At 33.0% G+C, this 12,092-nt stretch overlaps 1 protein-coding gene across 4 annotated transcripts; it reads left to right on the forward strand.

Moving 5' to 3' along the window:
* Positions 1 to 1,475: 1,475 nt before the first annotated feature.
* On the forward strand, positions 1,476 to 11,415 carry LOC133292191 (serine/threonine-protein phosphatase PP1-like). 4 transcript variants are annotated; one of them, XM_061490576.1, is made up of 4 exons: positions 1,476 to 2,051; positions 9,017 to 9,576; positions 9,676 to 9,870; positions 11,097 to 11,415. In XM_061490576.1, the coding sequence occupies exons 1-4, from the start codon at positions 1,877 to 1,879 to the stop codon at positions 11,121 to 11,123; spliced, it is 957 nt and encodes a 318-aa protein (XP_061346560.1). In that variant the 5' UTR covers positions 1,476 to 1,876; the 3' UTR covers positions 11,124 to 11,415. The 4 variants fall into 4 exon arrangements, with proteins under 4 accessions (XP_061346560.1, XP_061346564.1, XP_061346555.1 ...); XM_061490580.1 differs by having other exon boundaries at positions 9,676 to 9,822; positions 9,879 to 11,415; XM_061490571.1 differs by having other exon boundaries at positions 9,676 to 11,415.
* Positions 11,416 to 12,092: the final 677 nt, after the last annotated feature.

Consider the following 12,092-nt stretch of genomic DNA (forward strand, 5'->3'; position numbering starts at 1 on the left):
TCCAGATGGTCCCTTTTTAGTCCTTTTCCCCTTCATTTCCCCCACTTCTTCTTGTCCCTTTCTTTTTTACTTTTATTTATTTATATATACATATATTGTTATTTTATTTTATCTTATTTTATATTTTTATTTTATTTGTTTATTTTTATTTATTTATTTTTGGCTTTTTTACTTTTTTACTTTTTTTTATTTTTTTTATTTTTTTTAACTTTTTTTCAACCGTTTTGTATCTTTCATGTGGGTTCATCTACCACCGACCACAATTAATTTGGGATAAAGGTGTTGTTGATGTTGATGTTGAAAGGAATTATATATAAAATATTTTTAATCCTAAAATTTGAATTTCATATCATGTTATGTTTTATCTTTATCTTTATCTTTTTCAAATTTATAACCTTTTCTTTTGCCATTTTTAAATCTGCAATGATAAGGATAATTTTTTTGCATTTTTTTTTAATAAAATAATTGTCACGTCTGACCTTATAATTAGATCAGGACTACTAATTAAAATAGGATTAGGAACGCGGCTAATCCATTATGTTCGTATTGAGGCTGACGGTAATTCTTAATTTTCTTATAATATAAAATCATAGAATTGAAATGTTATATTTATAAAAAAAATATTAGGGATAGTATACTATGTGTTAGAATGTACTATTTCTAGTTCATAGTATAGTTTGTAAGAGTTTGTAAAATAATTTTTTTCAAAAATCATAGATTTATATTATCGGGGAGGGTTATATTTACAAACTTTTTTGTTTACAAACTCTTACAAATTACACTATCTTCTTCCAGGAGAAAACTAGGTCATACTATCTTCTCCCGGAGAAAGATAGTGTAATTTACAAAAATTTGTAAAAAAAATTTGTAAATAGATCCTTCCCTTATCAGAAAAATAAAAAATCAAAGATTTCACGAGACTAGAGAAACAAGTTTTTAAATTTAGGTCATTTTTTCACAATCAAATCTGTTTTTAGTAAGTAAATATGCAATTATAATACTAAAAAAATTAACAAAAATGAGTTTAATTTAAATAAAGTTTTTTTATAATATTTTTCAATCATGCATTGTAATATTATTAAAAGTGAGTGATTTTCAAAATAATTATTTTGAAAGCTCAACTTTTTAATTATATGACATTAACGATTAAATGATACATACATTAAAATTAGATTAAAAAATTATAATTAAGTAACTAAGCAACGTCCATAAATTTCTGCAACAAAGTGTGTTCTCATTTAAATGGTTTCTTTACTTATTTGGCCGCTAGAAATTGTGAAAATTATTACTTTAGTGAAGTAAAAAATATCACATCACATAACATAGTCATTTATACGATAGATTAAATATTTTCATGAAATTTAAACTTTTTGAGAATATTGTAGAAAAATTTAGTAATAAAAATATCCTACCTCTTGTTTCAAAGTATATAAATATTTTCCCTTGGCCTCACACACGGTGACAGGTGCTTCCACTTTAGTCCTCATTCTTTTTCCTCAACTTGTTCTTCATTCTTTCCTCGTATGCATAATGAGCCTCTAATTTGTGTTGTTTTTGTTGAAAGTCTACTCTTTCCTCCAACCGAATATATTCTTGTCCTTCCAATTCAACTGCCACCACTCGTTTTCAAAAGCTCGATAAACAGAACCATAAGGAACCCTTAAAAAAAGATTTTATATGAAAAAACAAAGTATTGATTCCATTGTGTTAGTTGAATTCTATCCTTGCTCTCAAAGTGATGCCAATTATATAAGAAGACTCAACAACATAAACCCCCGGTTCTATTCTATATTCTACTTAGCCTTTTTCTTCTCTTGCTTTGTTGTTCTTTGCTTGCTTATCCTTAAGGATTGATATCAAGCTCAGAGTTAAAGCTATGGAACGTGGGGTTCTTGATGCTATCATCAATAGGCTGCTTGAAGTAAGAGGGAAACCTGGGAAACAGGTTCAGCTTTCAGAGGCAGAAATCAAGCAGCTTTGTATGGTCTCCAGAGATATCTTCTTGAAGCAACCCAATCTGTTGGAACTCGAGGCACCAATTAAGATATGTGGTATCTATTTGCCAACACCATGTTGTTTTTTTTCTTTTTCTTTTTTCTTAAACACTTCCTAGATTTCTAGTTAATTTATGTATATGGCCTTGACTTTTTATGTGGCTTATCGTGTTGGAATATAATATAAATCATTATATCGTGTAAAGAGCTAATTCAACTCAAAAGCTTAGGTTGGACGGTAAGGTTGTATTAATAATTTTATATATCTCTAACATTTGATGACTTAATGAGTTTGACATCGAATATTTAGTCTCGCACACAATAATTTGGTTCAAGGTTGCTGTAACTTATGGGTTTAAAGTTCCTAAAGTTATTATAGATAATTTTATCTAATATTCATCAAAATAAACACAAAAAAATATATGGGGCCATTTTTTTCTCTCTTCTTTTCATATGGGTCCACATGGACCCCACACATGTTTTTATGTTATGTTGGTAAATATTAGATAAAATTATTTAGAATAACTTTATAAACTTTAAGCCCTTAATTTATAAGCAAATGTAACAATAACATCCAATCTTTATCTCACTAGGTGGGATTTTTTTAATGTGTTGGAGGAGTGCAATATATTTTACTGTCCTTTATAAAAATAGGAAATTTTTTCTTCCATTTATACTCCTTTCTTCTTTCTAAATCCCTTCCTAATCTTTTTTTTTTCTACTTTTGGAAAAGAAGCACAAACTCCATAGCATAATAAACGAGCTACACTAGGTGGGGTCCGCTACAAAGATCAAACAATTGAGCTCCATTATAAATTAAATTTTGAATAAAAATATTTTGATAAGGGTAGTTTTTAATGGTTTTTCCTAAAAAAAATTAGGAGGAATTTTTCTTTTTAGGTTCGAAATTAGGAACATAATTGATTATTGCAGTGGAGATCAAACTGAGATGTTGGGAAGTTGTTTTCTTAATCTTATTTCTGAACTCTTAAATATTTATGTGGAATTGTCTAAAGGATATCGTTGGATATTGCAGTGATGGTAGAGTATCATGTTTATTCAAATTAGAATTAGAAAACCTCTACAAATGATGTGGCTTAGAAAAATTATTTAGAATGCAATATATTATAGTTTTTGGGGATGTTTAATGTCTTTGTTTCCCTTTTTTTTCATTAGTTTATCAATTAATCGATTAATCCGATGGAGCCGAATAGAATCACTCAGACTCCAAAGTTCTCCCTAACAAATTTTTAACATAGCTACAACGTACCTATTACTCAAACTTTGAGACAATTAGTTAAGGTGTAACAATCTCGTACCAGTTGATTCATGCTTGATGGTTGAATTGTCTCTTCTTATTCTTAGTGCTTGTGCAAGTTCTGAATCATCTACTTTTTACTTGATTGCTTTACAGAACTATTCACAGTACAACTTTAGATTTTCAGGAAACCGTTTCTATCTACCAGCTATCAAGTAATATAGAAATTTAATTGTCTTCGAAAAAGATTCGGTCTTCACAACCCGATATACCTGCAAAGGTTTACTAAGGGATATTGTCCATCAGGGGAATGAAATTATACTAATGAATCATGAAAATGTGATAACCCAAAGTGAAGTATACAGAGTAGCTCTACTACAGCAGCTGAGATGCCTCGAAAAGATGAACATGTCATAACCCAAAGTGAAGTATACTAACGAATCAGGTCCATTAGGGGAATGAAATCATATTTTCTTGGGAAATGCATCCCATATTTTCACTTGTAAATAATGAGACATGAAAATGTTACCTTTGCAGTTCAGGTGCCTTGATTTACTCTTGGGTATATGATGACTCAGCAAATATGTTATTAAGTGTGACTGAAATAGAATACGGTTACGAAGAAATGGAAGGGCGTTTGGTATAAGAGAAATTTTTTTGTATCCTAGAATCACGATTACCTGGAATATAGCTGGAACAAAAATTGTCTGGGAATTTTATGAAAAAGATGTTTGGTAGGACAAAATATTACCAGGAATATAGATTAATTTTTGTGAATGAGTGTTTGGGTGAAAACATAATATTACCAGGAATATGATAAAATTTGATAAAAGTACCCTCGTCAAGAATAAGTAAGAAAACACAATTATTTATACAAATTAAAAACTATTTATGTTGTTTTAAAGGAAAATATTAGTTTTGAACACAAACAACTGATATAGGCAGCAGCTATAAAATAAAATATCATCCTCACAAAATAATATACCATGTGCTGCCTTGTCTGATAGTAGTCCACTCTTTCATGCATTGACAAGTTATATTTGTCAAGGTTCTTAATTAGGAGGGTAATATAGTCTGAGAAATTGCACCCAAAATATTCAAAAACTGGGAACTCAGGATTACCATCTTCTAAAGGGGAATCAGAAATCAGAAATGATAGTGTAAAATGGATGCCAGGGATTAAACTATATCCGGTCATATTTTCTGATTTCCTTCTACCAAATGTGTGCATAAATAATTCCCACTTCATAATTCCTGGACATCCACTATATTACCCCATACCAAACAACCCTGGAGGGAAAAGCTATATAAATAGTGAAGGGCTGGGAACGTGGGGATCATGTGGGAATATTATTGGACTTGTGGAACCTTCGGAGAGAGTAAGATCTCTCCAATTGTCTTACAGTATCATTTATTGTATTTTCTTTATTGTGGTTGCATTTTTTCAATTCTTTATAATTCTTGTTTCTCTGTAACCGTGACTCTATTCAGCATCTCTAGTTGTAATTGTCTCTTTTCACTAAGAATATATGAAAAATCTGATTATTCGGGCCAAATTTCCCAATTTCTTTGTTATTGTTTGCATTTGGGTTGAAGGTTCGTAACAAATTGGTATCAGAACTCTTCAATCCAGGGGGTTTTGAACCATAGCAATAAGAAGCAACAAAATGAGAAATCAATTATATAAAATGAAGATTCTTATATTTTTTGGGGAAGAAGATGCTTAGGGATGGTTGATTCAAGTTAAGCAGTACTTCCAGGGAAAAAGAATTTTGGATACTGAAAAACCATCGGAAGCTAGGAAGACGTTCACCGGTCAAGCTCGAAGTTGGTATCGATACTGGATTTGATTTAATCCTCATGCTATCCAGTGGACATTTTTAAAAGCTTTCTTCAAGGAATTTCAATCGGAGGTTTGCTTGGAGGATGACGAAGTTGAATCGGAGGATGACGAAGCTGAATCGGAGCATGAAGTTTTCGACTTGGATCTTAAGTCAGAGGCAAAGATGATACCGTTGAAAGATAAGGAAGGAGAGGTGGAAATCAACAAAATATTTAAGGGAGAAGGTTCACCAACACCACCACCAGAACAGCTGCTCGAAGCTATGGAGCCATCGACGACGGAGTGTGAAAAAAATTCAAGATGACTCCGACCATTAAACAGAGCCACGCAAGTGATGGCACTGGCATTAGCGATTGACCCACCCTCGTTGCCAGAACCACTGGATTTGGACCTCAGAAGCTGTACATGGTAACTAAGTGCAGGAGCAATGGTGGCTGGCTATGTTGCATCGACACTAACACGGAACACGGGATACGACACGACACGACACTTCGACACGTTAATTCTAAAAATGTTAAATTTTGACACGTTAGGACACATTTTGATATTATATAATATTTTTAATTTATGTAATTTATATTATATTTAGTATTCAACAATTTAACAAAAAAATAAAGCTAAACTTATAATACCTATCAATTTTGTAAATAAACATAAGATATTCTAAATGTTTATATTAAACTTAATAAAATCGTAATCATAATCTAACGAATCTAATAGTTGAAACTCAAAATGCAACGAAACGTAACCTTTAAAACTTTTTTTAGTCTTTGCAACGAGTATTAGAGTGTCGGGAAGTGTCGGAGTGTCGGGGAGTGTCGGGAAGTGTCGGACACGACACATTAAAATTTTTAAAGTGTCGGTACTTCATAAATGATTGGGGATGAATGTGAAACGCATGAACAAAATACAACGGAGAGGAGAAACCCAACAAGGTCAAAGTTGCAATTGGCCAATTTCTAAATTCAGCCCAAATTAAGGTGTTGTTTTTTCAAACCCAAGTTAATGATTATTTTTCATATGTTTCTATTTTGTTGGAAGACTGGGCTTGTAATCCCATGAGTTTGTATGAGTTAGTTGAGCCCAAAAACATGAGCAAGGTCTAAACAAGATGGACTTGATCACGGACTTGGCCACCCAGAAACAAGAAAACAGTCGTGGGCCTATCAGGTTTGTCATGGACCCATTAGCCCAATTTTTTTCCCAACCACAAATCATAGTCTTCTTGGTTTACGGTGGGAACGACTGCTGAGAACCACATGAGCGCGACGGAGCATCTGTTTCAGGTTTGGCACCGCTCCCATCTCCCTTCCGTGGTGGCTTGAGACACTATTGAGAAGTATGAACCCGTTGAGGCAAAATTGTCGACAATTGGAGGGGGCTTTCCAGCAAGCTGGTCTCAAGGAAGGGGTGGAATCTCAGTTGCGGAGGGCTGCGCAACCAGTATACAGCCCAACTTTATGGGACAATTGGAATCTTTGTAGAGGTTGGGTTAAGGGGTGTCGATGATCATGTATACTCCAACTTTATGGATGTGGCAGTGATAGAGGTTGTTACAACATTTCTAAATGTTGATAGCATTATGGTTGAAGTGGCAAAGGAGGCCAGCAACATTACTAATGCAGAGACTCTTGAAAGCTTATTCAAAAAACCAAATGGAGGAATTTAAGAGGGGCAATGGGACCCTGCGTTAGAGGTGGGCAGTTCCAAGTACCCCAAATGGAGGGTTCTCAAGTGGATTCAGTTTCATGGGATTTTTTTGGTATTGGCAGAATGTGAATTTGCTATGAGAATTTTGACTTATTGTCCTCATGCATTGAATATACAGCCCATTACAAATTATTTTGCTATCACTAAGAATGCTCCTCAAGTTTTTGCATACACGAGAGATGAGGATGGAATGAAGTTTTATTGGTCAGTAGGGATTGAAGAAGTGCAATGGGATCCGAGTGGGAATCATGTTGAGATATATAGTCCTACATTGATTGTGTGGGCAACTAATGTGACCTTTATAAGGCCTTTGGCACTTCCACCCTTCGAGTTAGCTTTTGGGGTAGTGTATCCCAAGATTCTTTACATGATATAAGTAATGAGATCCCGGAATAAAGTTTTCAAGAGCTGATGTGCACCTTGAGGACAAGGGAAAGCAATTTGGATGAGTCAGCAAATATGTTATTAAGTGTGACCGAAACAGAATATGGTTAAGAAGAAATGGAGGGAAAAGCTATATAAATAGTAGAGGGCTAGGAACCTCTCCAATTGTCTCACACTATACTTTATTGTATTTTCTTTACTGTGGTTGCATTTTTCCAGTTCATTGTAATTCTTGTTTCTCTGTAATCGTAACACTGTTCACTATCTGTAGTTGTAATTGTTTCTTATTTCCATGAATATATGAAAAATCTGATTATTCAGGCCAAATTTCCCTGTTTCTCTGTTATTGTTTGTATTTGCGTTGAAGGTTCGTAACAGTATACTTTTATAACTGTGTCCTATGTATCCATTTGTATTTTCAATGATAACCAGAGCTTGAGCTTATTTAAGATGACTGGGGTAGTTTAATCACTGGGTTCTTGAACTGAATGTTATTGTGCAATTTTTACTGGAAGTCGGGTATTATGTACTTAAGTTTTTTTTGTTACATTGATAAAAACATATGAGACTCATAAAGAAATCCATGGAACAGATTTCATGTTCATTCAATGTGTTCTTTGACTAGAGATTTTAAATTCAAATCACCTCGGAGTCTAATTGCATCTCTTCACCTTAAACAGAGATTGCTTTCTCTCATGTGGAATATTATGCTTATAAGTAGTTATAGTTTTGTCATATTCAGTGCAATTTTGTTTATTAATATTCTGGACTATTTTGCACTATTTTCTCCATGGTTCGTTATTCACTTGTGTTTCAACTCACACATTGCGAGTTTAGTAAATGGTTGATATTTTTATCTAGGGAAATGAAGGATTTATTTTGTGGTTGAGGTCTAATTGGCTGATGCTAATCTATGTTAATCCTATGTGATTATTGACCTTCAGCAGTGTCATAAACTCTCTCGTGAAAATGTCACATGTCTTATATAACAACATAATGTTGTCTCGTGGCAACATACCTCACAATCATGTGTGCATTAAGCTAGAGTTTTATGCTTTTTTGTAAGTTTTAAGCGATGGCTGAAGGCCTGAAGCTTTTCCCAATTTCTCACCTCATTATCTTCTCGCAAAACATTTAAAAACTGAAGATAGGGAAAGTATTTGTCTAATACTTGAGTAGTTCACTCCAAGCTAGCAAATATTACAAAAGGTGACATATTTTAAATTATTACAACATGAAATTCGGAGATTGTTAAACAGAATAACCATATTCTATACTCTCTGTTTTTTGGGCCTTATTATGGCTATATTATATTATTGTGGTTATTTTATTATAATGTAAATATGCATATTCTCTTTTTGGTGGTTATGTAGTTGTTGTTTAATGTAATATTCTGAAAAAGGCAGGAGGCCAGTGTAACTTTCACTACATCTAGGCAATGTTGATGTAATGTACTCTAAATTGTTTGTTCCTCTGACTCAGCTCCTGTTTCATTAAGTGAATCAGTGCTCCGAACGCTAGTTTTATTTTCTCTAATTTTACCTGAATTTATATTGGGTATGACTCATATTTCATATTCAAATAATGACTCTCGTTAGCAAGACGCATAGAAAGTCAGTAGTAGCTTTATAGCATGATGCTACCCTTTTAATAAGCATGTCAATCTTCTGCCTAAGTGACAATTAGTTTTGGATTCCAATTTCAAATAATATTTTTTTGGGGATTATGGAAATTATCATACATGAGTTTCTTCTGTCAAAAAAAAATAAAAATTTATTAATAAAAGGTATTAAACTAATATCTTGTTTCATTTCACTATGCTACCAGGAGATATCCATGGTCAATATTCTGATCTTTTGAGACTTTTTGAGCATGGTGGATTGCCTCCTCGCTCCAATTACTTATTTTTAGGGGATTATGTGGATCGTGGAAAGCAAAGTCTTGAGACAATATGTCTTCTTCTTGCCTATAAAATAAAATACCCAGGAAACTTTTTCCTTCTTAGGGGAAACCATGAATCTGCTTCTATAAACCGTGTCTATGGATTTTATGATGAATGTAAAAGGAGATTCAATGTCAAGCTTTGGAAAATATTTGCAGATTGTTTCAACTGTTTGCCTGTGGCAGCTCTCATTGATGAAAAGATATTATGTATGCATGGTGGACTCTCTCCTGAATTGCACAATCTAAATCAGATAACTAGTTTGCCACGTCCAATGGAAGTACCTGAAACTGGTCTATTATGTGACCTACTATGGTCTGATCCTAGTAAACACACTCAGGGTTGGGGAACCAATGAACGTGGAGTTTCATATACTTTTAGTGCTGGCATGGTGACAAAATTTCTTGAAAAACATGACCTTGACTTGATTTGTAGAGCACACCAGGTTTTCACATATATATGCCTTTATGGTTTAAATATGAAATTATGTACAAAAGTTCGAGTATGTAACCTGCTTATATATTTCTTTCCTTTTTTTCTGTAGGTTGTTGAAGATGGATATGAATTTTTTGCTAATAGACAACTTGTGACTATCTTTTCTGCGCCTAATTACTGTGGAGAGTTTGACAATGCTGGAGCAATGATGACTGTGGATGAGAGTCTTACGTGCTCTTTTCAAATATTAAAGCCTGTGGATAAAAGGCCCAAGTTTGGTTTTCGGAGCACAACTTCATTTAAGGTTAGTAGTCCAACAAAAGTCTTGGTGTTTTAGTTCTTCAATCTAGAATTTGCACTCGTTCAGTGATAAATTATTGAAATAAGTCGTGATTACTGACTAGCATAACTTTATACGGGAAGCACAGTGCTATTAATATAACTGCTACTAGTGTCCTCAATAGTACTGACGGTTATGTATAAGTGAAGAACGTGAGAGAAACACAATCCTTTTCGCCCTTCTGAGTGAGTCTCACTAGGTGTGAGAGGAACATTTTCACCTAGTGCATGAGGTGAATAAACAAGGAAATGAGGTTCAATATAGTGAGGTCACATTTGTCTCACTTACTTTTAGATGCAAGGGTGTAACCCCTTAAGTGTGCCTTGGTGGCAGACCCAATGGATAGTGTACAGAACAATGTCCAAATTAAAATTAAAAATAATGTCTAAATTTCTTTTTTATTTTTTACATTTATGTTGCAAATTTCTGCTAAATCACATGAAAGGACGGGTGAGGATAATCCTTGTAGATGCTTTTATATATTTGTATAGAGGTTATTTTCGAATTCAAAATCATAATTTTTCAGTCATAAAAAAAATAAAACCTTTATAACTGGCAACATATTTTTCAAACTCGCCTTATTGGGAAAAATCATGACAACATTTTTTGGTTTTAATTATGGGTTTAAATTATCTTATGTGGGAGAGTTCTCTCGTGTTAGTGAAATATTAAAAGTCGTGCCATTTTTTGTTTCTTTTTTGGGTTTTTAAAAAGTATTTTATTATTCTTATGTTATATAAGAAAAAAATTATCTCCCGCACACATAAATTCAAGATGGGTTTCATTTTATTTTTTTTCTCTCTTTCCTTAAAAGTGGATCCCACCTATACAAATGAGTCACTTGGAGATGTAGAGCACCTATACAAGTGTTCTGATACCATGTAGAGAATTTTAGGATACACCACCCTAAAAGCTAGCTCTAAGGGTGGGAGTGTCAAGGCCTTATAAACTCCACATTAGTTGCTCATACAACCAATGTGAGACTATATATCTCAACAGGAAATAATAATTATCTCCTACTGCATGAGAAAACTATTACTCTTTTAAAAAAAGGTGAGACTCAGATAATTTGTTTCTATATCCCTTTAATTATTTATCTTGTTGAATCCCACCAATTTCTTCTATCTAAAGCACTTGCACCGTATATTCTAAGATGTTTGCCATCTTTCTTTTGTTTTATCTATTTCCAGCATGCATTTCTTGGTGCTAAAGAATGACCATGATTTAGCTGACTTAGATCAGAAAGATTTGGAACATAAATTAACTTGGACAAAGTGATATCCCCGTTAACTTCAATGTGAAGGAAGAATATAACTGGCAATATATCTTTAACGTATAGCAGAAGGTTTTTTTTTCTATGGGGTCACATTCTCACCATGTACAATGCTGCCAACACAAATGGAGAGGACTCAGGTCACAGTTTTCTTTTCTTTCAACTTCTGGTGTAAGAGGAAGTTCACTGATACATTATCTTCTCATATCTCCCTTTATATCATAATATGGCAGCATTAAGGCTTCTTTTTTTTTACTAATTGATGTAATTATTACATTTTGATATCATCAATTTAGTGCAATTTTAGTTATTTTGATTTTAGAATGGTGCAAATCTGTGTTGCACCGACACGGACACCGACATGGCACACGGGATACGACACAACACTCTGACACATTAATTTTAAAAAATGTTAAATTTCGACATGTTAGGACACGTTTTGATATTATATAATATTTTAAATTTATGTAGTGTATATTATATTTAGTATTCAATAATTTAACAAAAAAATAAAGTTAAACTTATAATACCTATCAATTTTGCAAAGAAACATAATATTTCCCAAATGTTTATATTAAAATCAATAAAATCGTAATCATAATATAATGAATCTAATAGTTGGAACTCAAAATGTAACGCAACTTAAACTTTGAACCTTTTTTTGAGTCTTTGCAACGAGTATTGGAGTGTCGGGAAGTGTCGGACACGACACGACACGACAAGTCAGGATTTTTGAAATGTCGGTGCTTCATAGGTGCAAATTGCTAAGGTTGTGGATATAAATCGTAATAGATTTATTTAAAAAAATAAAAAATAAATTGATAAAGTCTTGGGTATAAGCATAACTTAAGTATATGGTTTGTTTTTTTAATATTAGTTTTATTAAGTTATTAACTTCATACACGACTTGGGA

The sequence above is a fragment of the Gastrolobium bilobum genome, unplaced genomic scaffold (assembly GCF_033153095.1).
Source record: "Gastrolobium bilobum isolate Gb01-03AN ecotype WA unplaced genomic scaffold, APGP_CSIRO_Gbil_v1 utg45669, whole genome shotgun sequence".
In the NCBI taxonomy this organism is placed as follows: domain Eukaryota; kingdom Viridiplantae; phylum Streptophyta; class Magnoliopsida; order Fabales; family Fabaceae; genus Gastrolobium; species Gastrolobium bilobum.

What these genes read in the sequence shown, in the direction of transcription:
- LOC133292191 (XM_061490571.1), top strand. Translation starts at nt 1,877, where the DNA reads ATGGAACGTGGGGTTCTTGATGCTATCATCAATAGGCTGCTTGAAGTA. An exon ending in GGCACCAATTAAGATATGTG is followed by an intron (nt 2,052 to 9,016) that starts GTATCTATTTGC and finishes CTATGCTACCAG; the next exon opens with GAGATATCCATGGTCAATAT. An exon ending in TGATTTGTAGAGCACACCAG is followed by an intron (nt 9,577 to 9,675) that starts GTTTTCACATAT and finishes TTTTTTCTGTAG; the next exon opens with GTTGTTGAAGATGGATATGA.